Source organism: Nansenia antarctica (assembly GCF_963989245.1).
Source record: "Nansenia antarctica genome assembly, chromosome: 13".
Taxonomy (NCBI): Eukaryota; Metazoa; Chordata; class Actinopteri; order Argentiniformes; family Microstomatidae; genus Nansenia; species Nansenia antarctica.
The window spans coordinates 4,320,792-4,338,878 of NC_137683.1; the positions used below are offsets into that span (position 1 = coordinate 4,320,792).

Consider the following 18,087-nt stretch of genomic DNA (forward strand, 5'->3'; position numbering starts at 1 on the left):
CGTACACAATTCCCTAACGAAGGTCCTGGTTATTCTGTCCCCTTTTCAAAGTCGGAGCATGGCAGTCAGAGTAGAGTAGATCCTAACTCGACATGCAATTATTGCCTTGAGAAGGGTCACTGGAAACAGGAGTGTCCTGTCCTAAAAGGAAAGAAAACCTACAGTGGGAAGGGGGGCTCTGTTAGACCGTTGGCTCTTGCAGTGCATGCTTGTGGGGCAGGAGTAAGAGTGTCTGGGGTTGCCGAGGGGTCTCCCTTTAAACCAGGGGTGATGGCATCCTCAGTATCCAGCCCACCTGCGGCTACTGAGTTGACGGGGGCATTACAGGGCTCTGCCTCCATACAGATTAGCGAGGAGGATCCTGATTTTGGCCCGTTTATTACTACAGGTTTCGTTTCTCTGGTGGGAAGCCCACAGAAAGTGCCTGTCCAGATACTTCGTGATACAGGGGCTTCAGAATCGTTTATATTGGAATCGGTTTTAACATTCTCTCAGGAGTCAAGTGTGGGGACCAGCGTTTTGATTAGAGGGATGGGGATGCAGACTTTGTCTGTCCCCTTGCATGAAATTGAGCTTTGCTCTGATCTGGTCCAGGGGGTAGTGACCATTGGTGTTCGACCCTCTCTGCCTGTGGTGGGTGTGGCAGTCATTTTAGGAAATAACCTGGCTGGAGGAAGAGTGTGGAGTGATGTGCCCCCACCTCTGGTAGTTAGTTCTGGGTTTACACGACCAACAGGACCCGACCTAAGTGTGAAGGAGTTTCCTGAGGTTTTTACTGCCTGCGCCATGACTCGTGCTATGAGTTGCATGGACCCTAAAATTGATGATGGTAAAGAGTCTGATAAGTTCACTCCTGACAATTCTGTTTTTCAGTTTCCTGACCTGCCGCCGCCTTTGTCTCGGAGTGAGTTGATTTTAGCCCAACAGGAGGATCCTGAGCTGAAGCTACTGCTCAGTGGGATTCAGCCTAAGAATGAGCTGGAGAGCTCTGAAAGTGGTTGTTTTCTCTGGGAGGATGTGTTGGTTCGTCAATGGCTTCCTCATAATGATTGTTCTGTGAGTGACCCAGTTTTCCAGGCAAAATTTACTGGTCCCTACTCTGTTGTACGACAGGTGTCCAGACAGAATTATTTGATCGATGCCCCTAGCCGTAGAGGGTCTACACAGACCACAGTGCATGGGGTGTCTCCATCTCCGTCCACTCCTGTGGTGGCAGCAGGGGGGGAGGAGGATGTGAGTGGGCCTGGAGACGGTGTTTTGCGTCCTCGGCTTAAGACCATGAGACATTGGCTGAGTTATGTGTTATTGTTTGAGAACTGTTTGGTTTCTGTTTGGCACTGGTTTGGGCTCTGCAGCACTTTGATGTTTATGTGGGAAGGGGGGGGTCTCATCCAGTGGTTGTTTGTTCAGATCATAACCCCCTGACCTTTTTGCATACTTTGCAGAGTCCGAGCCAGCGCCTTACCAGGTGAATCAATGCTGCCGGTCTAAAATTCTTGTCCTTAATCTCTCTTTCTCTTGCTCCTCCCTCCTTAAATAGAGCTTTTCCAGGTACCAGGAATTGCTGGAGGGTGGGCAGGTTGTAGGGGAGGTTGGGATTTGACGTTTAGGCTGTGTGTGGCAGAGATCACCGTTTTTTTGTTGCCATAGACTCTTGTTATTATTTGTATTATTTGTAATCTGGGAAACAAATTAGCAGAGACCTTTTTAGTAGGCCTCTGTTTTAAGGGGGGGGATGTGACGATCCACACTGGTACCACCAGTGGGCGCCAATCATCTGTTGTCTTGTTGACCCTCTCTCTTGGTTCCTGATGGGCACAGGTGAAGGTGATCATCCTGATTGTCCCAGGAACTTTAAGAGGGGGTCAACTTGATGGACTCGCTCTCTTCCTTGTCGACCAGCAGCCTTTTTGTTTGTTGTTACTATTTACTTTATCATTATTTCCATTTAACATATTATTCTTTAATAAATCTCCTATTATTGTTCTCCATGTGTCGTCTCCCTTTTTGTCACCTTGTCCTGAGCCAGGCAAGCGTAACACAAGTGTATTTAGCTAGCTGGCTAACGTCAGTGGTAGAGCAGAGGTGCTAAGCTAAAGGCTAGCTAGTGGTAGCCTACCAAGCTACCCGTGAGTTAGAGTGAGGCACTGACTGTCGCCTAGCCTATTGTATGGAGTGAGAGGACACATTGCATTGTTTTGGAGCATATCTGTTATATAAAAACATTAGTGTCTTGTCTGTAGCCTATATTGCACTTTGGGTTACTGACCTTTACATTAAGCAAAGTTATTACCTAAAACAATGCATGTATTGAGCTAGAGTTCAACTACTTTATTGAAACAATCTACCGCCATAGTCCATGGCCTGTTGTTAAACCTATTTGATGTAGCAACGCCTTTTTTATTTATATTATTTTTTATTTTTTATTAATACTTATTCATTTTGCACATGTATATGTATAGGCCTGGCTGATTTAGAAAACATAAAATAACATTTGCAAAAGAAATCTTTTTTAATAAAAATAAAATAAATCCAAATTATTATTCTTTTAATCTTTTCCCCCCGCTTTTTTGTATCCGATTAATCGATTAATATCAAAATAATCGTTAGTTGCAGCCCTACTTTACACACCTCACCTTTACACACCTCACCTTTACACACCTCACCTTTACACCTCACCTTTACACCCCTCACCTTTACACCCCTCACCTTTACACCCCTCACCTTTACACACCTCACCTTTACACTAGGGCTGCAACTAACGATTATTTTGGTAGTCGACTAATCTGACGATTATTTTTTCGGTTAGTCGCGATTAGTCGTGTGGCTTTTCGCTGCGCGTAAATGGCGACGCAGAAGCATAAATCCGGCTTAACTAGCTATCTAACCTAACGTTACGCCAAGCTACAGCTGCTCACAGAGCTAGTTGATTGGCTAGCTAGCATTGCTGGCTAGACTACAGACAGCTCACGTTAGTAGGCTACGCTTGGCGCTGTTTATCTTACAGACAGCTCGCTGGTGGACTCAACATAATTGAAATAGCATTCACTTATCAAGCATCATTCATGATCATCCACCATGACTACCTGGTATTTTAATAGCGACCACCCCTCACTTCATTTCATCTCGCGTTCTCCTGGCTTCAACATGGAAAACCCCTGCTACGTAACGTTACATACAAGCGCCTCTGTCTGTCACACGCGTGCCACAGGGCAAATAAATTAATAGCACAAACGCTCATAGCATGTACAGCCCTGTCCATGAGACGTTGTTTTCCAACATGTAACAGTAAAGCTAACATAAACATTACGACCCTAACAATATAACGTTAGCCAGTTGGCTAACAACGTTAGCTAAAACTTACCCAGCTGATTCTTGCATGGCTCCCGTATTTTATTTTTATTTATTTTTTTCGGTTTTTTGGGGGGGTTTTTCCCCGTTTTTAAATTTTTTATACGATGCGTTGACATTAAAATTCCACGTCGACAAGTTTTTATGATCGACGTCGCCGATTATGTCGACTAATCGTTGCAGCCCTACTTTACACACCTCACCTTTACACCCCTCACCTTTACACACCTCACCTTTACACCTCACCTTTACACCTCACCTTTACACACCTCACCTTTACACACCGGTCACACCTCACCTTTAGCCCTCCCTTGTCATCTGGTGGCACAGGGACGTTGTTGAGGGACTGTCTGCTCTTGGAGCGTGTGAGGGGGGGTCTACCGCGGTGTTTCCCCTTCTCTTTGTCCACCTGCATGCAGACAGACGCCAGCAGCCTCACCAGCTCTGTATCTGAGGGAACATGAAGACATAGACTACATGTATAGTAGGACAATAGAATATGTATACATATATAATAATAATAATAATAATAATAATAATAATAATAATAATAATAATAATAATACATTTTATTTATGGGCGCCTTTCAAGGCTCTCAAGGACACCTTACAAGACAGTTTAAAACCACATATCAAAACATTAAAATCAACAAAGCAAAATGAGATAAAAACAGCTAAATCAGATATAACAACAAACAAAATACAGGAGATCAAACCAAGTAAGCCATTGTGAAAAGGTGTGTTTTAAGACTGGATTTGAAAGTGGTGAGAGTGTCAATATTGCGTATGTTAGGTGGCAGAGAGTTCCAGAATGTTAGGTGGCAGAGAGTTCCAGAGGCGGAGAGCAGAACGGCTGAAGGCTCTAGATCCCATAGTAGTCAGGCGGGCAGAAGGGATGACAAGTTGGTTGGCAAAGGAGGATCTGAGACTACGGGAGGGAGTGTGAGTAAGAAGGAGTTCAGAGAGGTATGAGGGTGCTAGGTTATGGAGAGCCTTAAAGGTGAGAAGGAGAATCTTGTGAATACGGAATTTGATGGGGAGCCAATGAAGTTGTTGGAGAACTGGAGTGAATGGAGGGAGTTCTAGTAATGAGTGTGCAGCTGAGTTCTGGACCAGTTGGAGTTTATGGAGACATTTGTGTGGGAGACCAAAGAGGATGGCATTACAATAGTCTAAACGGGATGTGACCAGGGCATGGACAAGAATGGCGATGCTGGAGGGTGTAAGTGATGGACGGAGACGATTAATGTTGCGTAGGTGGAAATATGCAGACAGAGTGACATTGTTGATGTGAGATTGGAAGGATAATGTGCTGTCCAGGATGACACCCAGACTCTTAACCTGAGGGGAAGGGAAGACTGGAGTTGTCAATGGTAAGTGAGAAGCTGTGAGGTTTAGCCAAGGTGGATTTAGTGCCAACGAAGAGAACCTCTGTTTTATCACTGTTTAGTTTTAGGAAGTTGATTGAGAACCAGGATTTAATTACCAGCAAACAGTCGGAGAGGGCAGTGGGTGGGAGGGTGGAATTTGGCTTAGTGGAGAGGTAGAGCTGGGTGTCATCTGCGTAGCAATGAAACTGAAGTCCACATTTCCTGAAGATATTGCCAAGGGGTAGGAGGTAGATTATGAATAGGAGGGGGCCCAGAACAGATCCCTGGGGAACACCGGTGGTGACGGGAGTGAGCTGTGATTTTAGATTTTTGAGCTGGACAAACTGAGTGCGGCCAGAGAGGTATGATGTAAACCAGTCGTGGGGGGTGCCAGTGATTCCAATGGAAGCTAATCTATCTAGGAGGATGTTATGTGAGATGGTTCAAAGGCTGCAGACAGATCGAGAAGCACACGTATGGTTAGGAGCCAGGAGTCGGCTGCTATATAGGACCTGGGGTGATGGGGCCTTTTCAGCCGCAGCCCCGTCCCTCTGGAACACCCTCCCCAACCACATCAGACAGGCCAACACCCTCCCAACATTTAAACAGGCCCTCAAAACCCACCTCTTCAAGCTCGCCTTCACCAGTTAACCCTCTCCCCCTCCCCTTCCCATGTGTCCCCAGCACTACCTTAATTTGGCCCCTATACTTTCTTTCTCTATTTATTTGTTGTTTCTTTTCATTATTACTACTCGATCTTTTCAGTTTGTAAAGCGTTTTGAGTGTCTAGAAAAGCGCTATATAAGTCTATTGTATTATTATTATTATTATTATTATTATTATTATTATTATTATTACATGAATGAAGACACATCTCGTCACTTGTCTGAGCGATGGTGACCATCAAGGTTTGGGTCAGCTCCATGTTAAATAGGATAATCATGAATTGAAAACTGATGTTTATTATTTTCAATGAAGATGTTTTGCTTCCTCTCTGAATGTGGGTGTTACCTGGGTCGTTCAGCAGCATGACGAGGTCGAAGGCTGTGTATCCGTTCTTCGCTCGCAGGTTGACGTCTGCCCCCTGGTTCAGCAGATACTTCACTACGTCTTTATTCCTGTAAGAGAAACTTACTTCACTTAGCACAGTCCACGTCTGTGTTGACTGTTTCAGTCCATATGTCCTGTGTTGACTGTTACAGCCCATGTGTCTGTGTTGACTGTTTCAGCCCATGTGTCCTGTGTTGACTGTTTCAGCCCATGTGTCTGTGTTGACTGTTTCAGTCCATATGTCCTGTGTTGACTGTTTCAGTCCATATGTCCTGTGTTGACTGTTTCAGCCCATGTGTCCTGTGTTGACTGTTACAGCCCATGTGTCCTGTGTTGACTGTTTCAGCCCATGCGTCTGTGTTGACTGTTTCAGTCCATGTGTCCTGTGTTGACTGTTTCAGCCCATGTGTCTGTGTTGACTGTTTCAGTCCATGTGTCCTGTGTTGACTGTTTCAGTACATGTGTCTGTGTTGACTGTTTCAGTCCATGTGTCTGTGTTGACTGTTTCAGTCCATATGTCCTGTGTTGACTGTTTCAGTACATGTGTCTGTGTTGACTGTTTCAGTCCATGTGTCTGTGTTGACTGTTTCAGTCCATATGTCCTGTGTTGACTGTTTCAGTCCATATGTCCTGTGTTGACTGTTTCAGTCCATGTGTCTGTGTTGACTGTTTCAGTCCATGTGTCCTGTGTTGACTGTTTCAGTACATGTGTCTGTGTTGACTGTTTCAGTCCATATGTCCTGTGTTGACTGTTTCAGTACATGTGTCTGTGTTGACTGTTTCAGTCCATGTGTCCTGTGTTGACTGTTTCAGCCCATGTGTCCTGTGTTGACTGTTTCAGTCCATGTGTCCTGTGTTGACTGTTTCAGCCCATATGTCCTGTGTTGACTGTTTCAGTCCATATGTCCTGTGTTGACTGTTTCAGTCCATATGTCCTGTGTTGACTGTTTCAGTCCATGTGTCCTGTGTTGACTGTTTCAGTCCATGTGTCCTGTGTTGACTGTTTCAGTCCATATGTCCTGTGTTGACTGTTTCAGCCCATGTGTCCTGTGTTGACTGTTTCAGTCCATGTGTCCTGTGTTGACTGTTTCAGTCCATGTGTCCTGTGTTGACTGTTTCAGTCCATATGTCCTGTGTTGACTGTTTCAGCCCATGTGTCCTGTGTTGACTGTTACAGCCCATGTGTCTGTGTTGACTGTTTCAGTACATGTGTCCTGTGTTGACTGTTTCAGTCCATGTGTCCTGTGTTGACTGTTTCAGCCCATGTGTCTGTGTTGACTGTTTCAGTCCATGTGTCCTGTGTTGACTGTTTCAGCCCATGTGTCCTGTGTTGACTGTTACAGCCCATGTGTCTGTGTTGACTGTTTCAGCCCATGTGTCTGTGTTGACTGTTTCAGCCCATGTGTCCTGTGTTGACTGTTTCAGTCCATGTGTCCTGTGTTGACTGTTTCAGCCCATGTGTCTGTGTTGACTGTTTCAGTCCATGTGTCTGTGTTGACTGTTTCAGCCCATGTGTCTGTGTTGACTGTTTCAGTCCATGTGTCTGTGTTGACTGTTTCAGTCCATGTGTCTGTGTTGACTGTTTCAGTCCATGTGTCTGTGTTGACTGTTTCAGCCCATGTGTCCTGTGTTGACTGTTTCAGCCCATGTGTCTGTGTTGACTGTTTCAGTACATGTGTCTGTGTTGACTGTTTCAGCCCATGTGTCTGTGTTGACTGTTTCAGTCCATGTGTCTGTGTTGACTGTTTCAGCCCATGTGTCCTGTGTTGACTGTTTCAGCCCATGTGTCTGTGTTGACTGTTTCAGTACATGTGTCTGTGTTGACTGTTTCAGTCCATGTGTCCTGTGTTGACTGTTTCAGTCCATGTGTCCTGTGTTGACTGTTTCAGTCCATATGTCCTGTGTTGACTGTTACAGTCCATGTGTCCTGTGTTGACTGTTTCAGTCCATGTGTCCTGTGTTGACTGTTTCAGTCCATGTGTCCTGTGTTGACTGTTTCAGTCCATATGTCCTGTGTTGACTGTTTCAGTCCATGTGTCCTGTGTTGACTGTTACAGTCCATGTGTCCTGTGTTGACTGTTTCAGTCCATGTGTCCTGTGTTGACTGTTTCAGTACATGTGTCCTGTGTTGACTGTTACAGTCCATGTGTCCTGTGTTGACTGTTTCAGTCCATGTGTCCTGTGTTGACTGTTTCAGCCCATGTGTCCTGTGTTGACTGTTTCAGTACATGTGTCCTGTGTTGACTGTTTCAGTCCATGTGTCCTGTGTTGACTGTTACAGCCCATGTGTCCTGTGTTGACTGTTTCAGTCCATGTGTCCTGTGTTGACTGTTTCAGTACATATGTCCTGTGTTGACTGTTACAGCCCATGTGTCTGTGTTGACTGTTTCAGTCCATGTGTCCTGTGTTGACTGTTACAGCCCATGTGTCTGTGTTGACTGTTTCAGTCCATGTGTCTGTGTTGACTGTTACAGTCCATGTGTCTATGTTGACTGTTACAGTCACTGTGGGTTTTGTGAAGGTGTGGGAGCGAAAGTCCCCATTTGAGTGCCAACCCATTTAGACAGACAGCCAGATACAAAGTCATTAATGTGGTTATTACATAAATGAAAACCCCCCAAAAGACAGCATAGGCGTAGCCAGAACACCCATCATACAGCGTTTACCCATGGTATGTGGCCTGCATGAGAGCGGTCCAGCCATGGACTCCATCTTGTTTGTCTACATCAGCACTCTTCTCCACCAATAACTGCACCACCTCCAGCTGTCCACTCACAGCCGCAATCATCAGAGGAGACGCTCCGTCCTGATTGGCCATGTTCACCTGGACAGGATCCTCCTCCAGGATCTCCTTCACTAGCTGAGAGTTACCTGGACGGACACACGGACACGCACACACACACGGACACACACACGGACACAAACACACACACACACACACACACACACCTTCAGAATGTGCATCAGCCAGACAGCATGGAGCAACCATGACAACTGCACATCCCATGGTAGATTCTGTACTGGAATCATTGAGAAAGAATGCAAGTCAATCTGTAGTTTTGTTAAGATTACAATACTGTACATCAACAACAACAGTTTTTTCTCTAGAGAATAGAGTCTATAGAGTATGTCCCTTCAAGGCACACAACACCAAAGATCATGTATGTTGATAATAATGTATGTTCGGTCAGAGACAGGTAAACTTACCTAACTTCAGGGCACTGAAGACATCTGGTCTTCTTTTCTCATCATCTGTGAAGGGTTGAAATAACATCAAGTGAGTGTACAGTACACAAGAAGAACTGGATGAGAACACTTCCTGTGGAGGGAGCGACCTATCTGACTAGGGGGCGGCTGTGTCTCAGGAGGTAGAGGCTGTGTCTCAGGAGGTAGAGGCTGTGTCTCAGGAGGTAGAGTGCCGCCTAATGATCACAAGGTTGGCAGATCAGCGGTTCGAGCCCCGGCTGGCCACATGTCGAAGTGTCCTTGGGCAAGACACTGAACCCCAAAATTGCTCCCAGTGAGCGGGCCGGTGCCTTGCATGGTAGCTTGCCGCTAGCCAGGGCTCGAACCGCTGATCTGCCAACCTTGCGATCATTAGATGGCGGCTCTACCTCCTGAGACACAGCCACCACTAGTATGGAGCTTCGTGCGCCATTCACTTGGCGTTGCAGCAGGACAGATGAAGCAGGACAGAGGCGTTGCAGCAGGACAGATCGACACCACAGGTTGGTGCGGAAGGTGGACACAACTTCAGACCATTTTTGAGTTGTGAAAGTATCTGACAAACTGTTGGGCGAGCTTCTCTCTCTCTCTCTCTCTCTCTCCTTTTAAGATGGCATCCTGAGCTTTCCTTTTAAGATGGCATCGCATTCCTGCTGCTATAATAACAACAGTTCAAGAAAATCTGAGATTACACTTGACGGAGGGCCAAGTTTCAAACCACAGTTCTCTCCTGTGCTTCTTGTACAAACAATAGAAACACATCAAAGAGAGAAGAGGGAGGAAGCCAGGGGTAACAATACCTGTTTCACCTGAGTGTCAATTGCAGAGCAACAAAGAGACTTTGAACCCAGCTGTGGCTTAGAAAACATGTACACCCACCAGGACGAGAACTAACTAATAAGTATCAGATGTTTTGGTAAACAGTTAAAATAACACAAATTCTGTCTGTGTCCAAATACTGTATATGGACCTACGGTAACTGTATTTGGACACAGACAGAATTTCTGTTATTTTAGCTGTTTACCAAAACATCTTCAAGTTACAGTTATATAATGAATATGGGCTTAAAGTGCAGACTCTCAGCTTTAGGGTAAGGGCAGTGTTTCCTCTACATGCATTTCATCGTGGCGGACCGCCACGATGGAATTTCCTCCGCCACCATTCAGATTTCTCAACGCAAAAAAAAAAAAAAGATTTAGGCCGCTTTTCAGACCTTTACAGCGCTAGACACACCCACAAGCGCTGAAACTGGACCAGTCCGTGTGTGTCGCGAGTATTGAACTTGAGGCTGCGTTCGTAAATTCGCTCTGAGAGCCCCGGAGCGCACACTGGGTTCAACGTCATAAAGGGACCAAGTCATTTGATTGGACAAGAGGCATTCCGTGAGTGCTGATCAGATTTCCAGAGCGTATTTACGAACGCGCCCTGGCTGTCACCCGAACACCGCGAGCTAGCGTAGTGTAGTGTAGTATAAGATGCGTAGTGTAGTGTAGTGTAGGATGGAGAGAGAGAGGAGAAGCCTCTCTATGTGTTACCTATGTCCAGTGTACTAGAACCACTCTAACAGGAGTGTTTGTCCGTGAATAACACCGGCTATGCCCGGGGTAGAAACACAAGACTATAGCTGGATAAGGTCTACAGGTCTACACGGTCATTTTAAGCCGTCGACCAGCCCTCTACGACCACGGGAAGTCATGTTAAAAGTGAAGATACTTCTGTTAAACTAAGCTAAGCTAAACATCGCTAATCGCTAACTCCCTCCTGGGCTTAAAGTGACAAGTAATAACGTTGTGGAAAAAAACGTCAGATCAGTGTTTTTGTTTTTATTGACAACGGAATTACATGCTGGAAAAACATGCAGACACAGACAATAAGAGACACACGGGAGAAGTACAGGAAAACATTTTATTTTTTTGGGCCATCCTCGAGTTTTGGCTGGCTGAAATTACGTCGTTGTTTTGAGCGCGCGTGCGCGTTTCATGCGCGTGCACGCGGAAAAATCGCGAGCGGTCAGCACTACCCGCCACCATTGTAAAAATTCCTGGAGGAAACACTGTAAGGGTATTCACATCCAAATTGAAGGAAGGGTTTAGGAATTACAGCTCTTTAATATGTAGCTCCCTCTTTTTCAAGGGACCAAAAGTAATTGGACAATTGATTCAAAAGCTGTTTCATGGGCCAGTGTGGGCTATTCCTTCATTATGTCTATCAATTAAACAGGTAAAAGGTCTGAGTGGATTCCAAGTGTGGCATTTGCATTTGGAAGCTGTTGCTGTATACACACAACATGCAGTCAACGGAGCTCTCAATGCAAGTGAAACAGGCCATCCCTAGGCTGCAAAAACAACAAAGAAATCCATCAGAGAGGTAGCGGGAACATTAATGGTGGCCAAATTAACTGTTTGGTACATTCTGTTAAGTTGAGTGGTGGATGATCACAGGATCCTTTACATGCAGGGTTTTTCCTGCATAGAGAATTATGAGGCGGCCGCCTCCGTCATATTTCTAGCCGCCTCCAGCTCTCTACAAAACTCTGACGGTCGTATTTTCTACAAGCGTTGCACTCGGTGGATTTCTGTCATTTCTGACTGCAATTGCGGCATTGCACAGACGTGGTGGCGGGGGCGATGTTTCGCAAATAAGTTAGCTTTCGTTTTTGCTAGCGAAATAGCTGATAGTTGATGTTGACTGCTCAAGCCGGAGAATACATATTTGAATGTACAGAATGCCTGAGAGCCTTATATTGCATTATATTTTGATTGGTCATCTGGTGCCTGAATATTGTGTTTTCCTTTACATAAATAATGACATTTCCACCAGGGGCGGGGCTAAGGGGTGGCTACTTGGGCTCAAGCCCCGGATGTTTTCTGAAAAGCCCCGAATGTTTTACTTTCAAAAAAATAAAAAAATAAAAATAAAGCTCTCGTGAGTAACGTGCAGTACCGGAGTCCAACAGAGAGGCAGCAGCTGCGCGACATTAGCCTGTGTACTGCGTAGCCTGCCCTGCCCTGAAGAAGAAGTGATCTCAATCAGTGCCTGACTTGCAAAATTGTAAGGATGGATATCCGAAAGTTTTTTTCAACAAAACAAGCGCCAAGAACTGTTGCAGCAGCAGTATCAGCAGCTGACAACAATGACATCACCAGCAGTGATGACATAGATGATGTTTCAGGTTTGTGAATCTTATTAGAAAGGTGACTGACTCACTGACACTACTTTTCCGGTTTGCTAATGCTAGCTGGGTATCATAACATAACGTTATGTTATAATGAAAATGAAACATAGCAAGGTACTGTTACGGTACATGATAAGAAATCAAACAAAGGATAATACTTATACAAATAAAGTGAATAACAGGCTGATAGTCTTTGATATCTGCACTCTTGTTGACTGAGTAACAAGTGAAAAAGAATGATGTAACGTTAATGTTACAGCTAGTAAACATGGAGTAACCACATTAAGTATGCCCTTATGGTAGTATGTATGTATACAGAACATGACTCAAATCTATCCTAAGATGTAACGCTAACTAACTAAGTTTGTTTAATGTCCCAGGGGGAATTTGATTTCACAGTACTATACATACACAGGCCAACAATACATGTAATATATCGTCATATAACACAGGACAAGACTCTAAATACAATATAAGTGGTGAGCACAGTGTCTGCCCTGATATACATACTGTAACATAACTAGCCTCAGCCCATCACAGTGTTTCCTCTATATGCATTTATTGGTGGCGGGCCGCCACGAATGAATTTCCTCCGCCACCAAATGATTCAGACAGTCCACTTTGATTCAGGCTGCGCAGAAAGGCAGCGAGTTATTATGACCAGAGAACAGATAAAAAGCATGTGTCCCTGAACGCTCCGCCAATCACTATGAGTAAACTGACTCTGGGAATGTCCTCACGTCACATTTTACCGTAATACCCTATATGTTGGTTGAAGTGCAACATCTCAGCTTTCAGGGAAAGTTGGATTTTTTTCGATAGCACAAACCGTTTAGAAATTACGGTAATTACAATGTCGGGTGCGGATTTGTGCCGCGGGCGGTACATTCGGCGCAGAAGTGGTATCTATACCAGATAAATAATAACCATTTGCTTACGTAATTTTTCGTTTGTTTACATAGTCTGAAACTACAGATGGTAAGCTTTCAAATGATGCGTCAAACATTGAAATCGGAAAAAAAATCAAGACGACACGAGTATTTGAATGTTTGTTTGTATCATGTTTTGCTCAAGAATGGTGACTGCTAAAAACGCTGCTAGCGGCTAACGTTTCGTTCTAAAACGAAAGTATTGTAACGTCCCCACTTGGACAGTGGTTGAAATAATGACAGATAGCTTCTCTCATGTAATCTGTGGGTTAAAAAAACGTATAAATCGTATAAAAAAACGATTCTTATGTGCCGTCACTTTAGCAACGACACAGTATTGTCAAGGGGAAAAGAAGGGGAGACAATTTTTTAATTGACAACGGAATTACATGCTGGAAAAACATGCAGCTAAAATTCAGGGAACATTTGGACAATAAGAGACACACGGGAGAAATACGGGAAAACAGGGCTCATGTATGTGTCATCAAAGGTAAGAGTTTGTTTTCTTTAACTCAGCTGATACTCAGCTGTTTACCGAATGCTCCATCTGACTGTGATTTTACTTCTGTAATGTGGTGGGTTGACATAATTCACGCACGGAACTATAGGTTGAGAGTATTGTTCCATCCGCAGTTGAGTGCGTAGTACCCAAGTTGTTTAGTCTGTTCTATTTACTGCTTGAGTGTGTTGTTGACAATCGTTCATGTCCTTCATTAAACATTTAGCTTTGTCATTTGATACGCCGCCTACGACTACCATCTCTCTGCACTACAGTAAACAGTTAATCAGTAACGTTAGCCGCTTTTGTGCTCATGTAGGCCTACTTCGTATTATATTATAGCTGATGATCTTTGTGTGTGTGTATGTGACTGTCAGTCACAAGTTTATATTCTGTATATTATTTTTTATTTTTTTGGCCATCCTCTAGTTTTGGCTGAAATTAGGTCGTTGTTTTGAGCGAGCGTGCGCGTTTCATGCGCGTGCACGCGGGAAAAAAAATGCGCGCACTGCGCGCGGCGGTCAGGGCTATCCGCCGCCAATGTAAAAATTCCTGGAGGAAACACTGCATTATGTAATTCTATACAAATATAAATGATGGTGACTGACGTGTGTGTGTGTGTGTGTGTTTACTGTCTATTTTGTAATACAGGTCAGCTGCTATCCAATGGCGCGTTCTGGCCTGCAGGGGGAGCTACGTGTGCTGACCTCCCTCTGTGCCCAGAACCACCACAATTAGTTTGCTTCATAAAAGGGTGTGAATGTATATGTGTTCTCCAGTGCCTTTTGTCCGCTTTAAGGTGGTGGTAAGTTGAAGGTTGAAGGCAAATTTTTCCACCGCGCTCCGCGCACACATTATATTCTCCCTCTGGGCTAAACCCCGGATCTCCTACAATCCTATATCCGCCCTTGATTTCCACCATAAATTGATGCAGAAAGGGCACAAATTGGTGCATAAAAATTCACCAGAATTGACAGCCCTGCTTCATGGGTCCCCCCCAATGTCAAACACCACTGGTACCACCTCCGCCTCATTTTGAGCCAGGAAAAACCCTGACATGGTAAAGAAAAACCCCTTCCCAAATCCAGCCAAGTGAAGAACAGTCTCCAGGAGGTAGGCATATCATTATCGTTGCAATTCCTAAACGTTTCATACAATATTTTTTGTTCAACCCCTTGAATTAATGCCGAAAGCCTGCACTTCAATTACTTCTTGATTGTTTCATTTCAAATCCATTGTGGTGGTATACAGAGACAGAATTATGGAAATTGTGTCACTGTCCAAATACTTCCGGACCTAACTGTATATGGACCTAACTGTATATAGATTTTTAGAGAGAGAGAGAGAGAGAGAGAGAGAGAGAGAGAGAGAGAGAGAGAGAGAGAGAGAGAGAGAGAGAGAGAGAGAGAGGGGAATTCAAGCACTTTCAATGACCCATGTCTATTTTCTAAAACTTTTAAGACCTTGATTTTTTTTCTCAAATTCACAAACTGTCAAGGGCCCGTGGGAACACTGGTAGTAATACAACGTTAATACCTGGCTGAGGTCTCACAGTAGTGATGGAGTCCAAGTAGGCCTTGACCTCTCTCTGTTTGAGTTGCAGGGCTAGCTCGAAGGCTGTCTTAGCAAGGACGTTCACCTGGTCCGGGTCCGCCCCCCGCTCGACCAGCTGCTGGGCTATGCCCACCTTCCCGCTCAGCGTGGCTAGCATCAGGGCGCCCCACCCCGTGGTCTTTTGGGAGAAGTTCACCTCCGCCCCCCACTCTAGCAGCAGACGCACAGCCCCTTCATGTCCGTGCTGGGACGCCACAAGGAGCGCTGTGATGTCCATGAACTCCCTCCCACCGCAGCACTCGCCCCCGCCGACACCGCCACCAAAGCTGTTGTGGTTGGAAAGTAAGATACTTACATACTGTCATCACACACTTATTTAGATGATCTCAGATAGTTCCTTGGTTAGATGACGTTGCTCACTTTTCATTGCCCTCGTCCTATGTGCTGCAGTCATAGATTCAGAACACATAGAACTTGTTCTATCCCTGTGGCTGAACCTACGCAACTATGCTGGGTGTCAGTGGCGTACACAGCACTCGAGTTGAGGGGGGATGAGCATCCCCCCTGAAATAAAAACGGTCAAAATCATCCCCCTTCTAAAACTGCCATCCCCCCTTTTCCATCCCATTTTTGTCATTTTAGGGTTAGGGTTAGGGCTATTTCAACATTGAGTTTTGCGCATATTGAGTAAAATACTGTGGGCGAGGGGAGGGGGGGCACGCACACACGCAATGACATTTTTACCAAGTCACTGACACTGAAGACACTGACGCTGTGGGGATGCTAAAATTGTCCCCATATGATGAAATCCACCACCTCCCCCGATTTTCTTTTACAACTTGAGTACTGGGCGTACACTACCTGCAGCGGTTATTGTTGTTGCCGTTGGCAACGCCCTCGGAAATGGCGAGGTGGTCGTAGTCGTCCACGAAGGCACCGCTCTCCAGGAGGAGCTTGGCCACGTGGGTGTGGCCTCCCCTGGCGGCCATGGTCAGCACGCTGGCCCCCATCCTGTTCCTGCCGTTGATCTCTGCTCCGTTCTCCAGCAGGATGTGAGCAACACTCAGGTGACCAAACCTGGGGGGATACAAGGTGGATCAGAGATGGCAAATGTGGCTTGGGGCTCGAAGACCTCCGCTTAATTACTGGTGTGTTTACAGGGGAATTAGTGGGTTAGCTTCAGCAAGTCCAACTATTGTTCTTCCTATGACGTATTATTATGAGTGGGCTAGCTTCAGCAATCTACAACCAATGAACACTTTATTAGGAACACTACACTAATCCATTTGCTCTCAAAACAGCCTCAATTCTTCAGGGCACTGATTCCATAAGATGTTGGAAACATTCCTTTGAGATGCTGGTCCATGATGACATGATTGCATCATGCAATTCCTGATTTTTCAGGTGCACTTTCAGGTTGTAAATCTCCCATTCTGCCATATCCCAATTCCCAAATGTGTTCTATTGGATTCCGATCGGGTGACTGGGAAGGCCACTGAAGAACATTGTCCTGTTCATGAAACAAGTTTGAGACGACTTTTGCTTTGTGACATGGCGCATTATCATGCTGGAAGTAGCCATTAGAAAGTGTGCCCAGAAAACATTCCCCACACCCTGACATCACCTGAATGAATGAGAAGGTGTACAGGTCTTCCTAATAAAGTGCTTAGTGCACACACACACACACACACACACACACACACACACAACAAATTAAATTAAATGTATATTAAACAATTCTGCCTGTTCTCCATCACTACAAAAAGACACTTACACCCATATAACAGCATACAGTGTAAACTACCCACACCTCGCAGCCTGCATGAGCGGGGTCCAGCCATAGTTGTTACAGCTGATAGACAGACAGACAGACAGACAGACAGACAGACAGACAGACAGACAGATAGATAGATAGATAGATAGATAGATAGATAGATAGATAGATAGATAGATAGACACCTCGCAGCCTGCATTAGAGGGGTCCAGCCATAGTTGTTGCGGCTGTCCACCGAAGCCCCCTTCCGCAGTAGGAACCGGACCAGGTTCTCATGTCCACTCGCAGAGGCGAACTGTAGCGCAGTGTTGCCCTCTTCGTCTGTGCAGTCCACGGGCACCAGAGACAGAGACAGAGATAGTCCTGGGTTATAACCCAGTCTGTTGATGTCCACCACGGTGCATTCCGAGCCCGCCTCTGACCGCAGCCTGCTCTGCCTCCCGGACTCTCTCTCTCTCCCTGGCTCCAGCCTGCTCTGCCTCCCGGACTCTCTCTCTCTCCCCGGCTCCAGAACCCCTCTGGCGGTCTCCAGGTCTCTCTGCCTCCCGGACTCTCTCTCTCTCCCCGGCTCCAGGATCCCTCTGGCGGACTCTCTCTCTCTCCCTGGCTCCAGGATCCCTCTGGCGGTCTCCAGGTCTCTCTGCCTCCCGGACTCTCTCTCTCTCCCCGGCTCCAGGATCCCTCTGGCCCCGGACTCTCTCTCTCTCCCCGGCTCCAGAATCCCTCTGGCGGTCTCCAGGTCTCCCTCCTCACAGGCTCGGAACAACAGCAGCGAGTTGGCTGGAACACCCAAATTCATTTTGCCAATTGTTCTAGTCTGCTATTGTGTTGTTCTAAAAGTTGACCCCTACTTTTTATATAAGCATGACGTAGCCCTACTTTAGACAATGGTCAAATTCAGCCCTCGTATGATATTATGATAACATTTCAACTCTATTGAAGTCCTATTCCTAACTGTCCCATTTTCAACCTCTGAAAGAAATCTTTTCTCCAGTACCCAATCTGCGCGTGCGCAACATGAAGCGGCGGCCCTTCTACAGACCTTCCAGGACCTTCTACAGACCTTCCAGGACCTTCTACAGACCTTCCAGGATGTCCAGATACAGCCGGAGACTTTATTAAAGTAGTTTCAAGCCGTTTCAAGGACCATATTTGGATCGT

General features: G+C 45.6%; 1 protein-coding gene across 1 annotated transcript in view; it reads right to left on the reverse strand.

Moving 5' to 3' along the window:
* The window catches only part of anks6 (ankyrin repeat and sterile alpha motif domain containing 6), a gene marked incomplete at its 5' end in the record, with an annotated part of 29,291 nt that extends 11,566 nt beyond the window's left edge, over positions 1-17,725 (reverse strand). The window contains 8 exons of the mRNA XM_080543798.1: positions 3,650-3,801; positions 5,732-5,838; positions 8,437-8,641; positions 8,978-9,022; positions 15,135-15,478; positions 16,011-16,229; positions 17,112-17,306; positions 17,622-17,725. Coding sequence (XP_080399924.1) covers positions 3,650-3,801; positions 5,732-5,838; positions 8,437-8,641; positions 8,978-9,022; positions 15,135-15,478; positions 16,011-16,229; positions 17,112-17,306; positions 17,622-17,725 — 1,371 coding nt within the window. The remainder of the gene's footprint in view (positions 1-3,649; positions 3,802-5,731; positions 5,839-8,436; positions 8,642-8,977; positions 9,023-15,134; positions 15,479-16,010; positions 16,230-17,111; positions 17,307-17,621) is intronic.
* Positions 17,726-18,087: the final 362 nt, after the last annotated feature.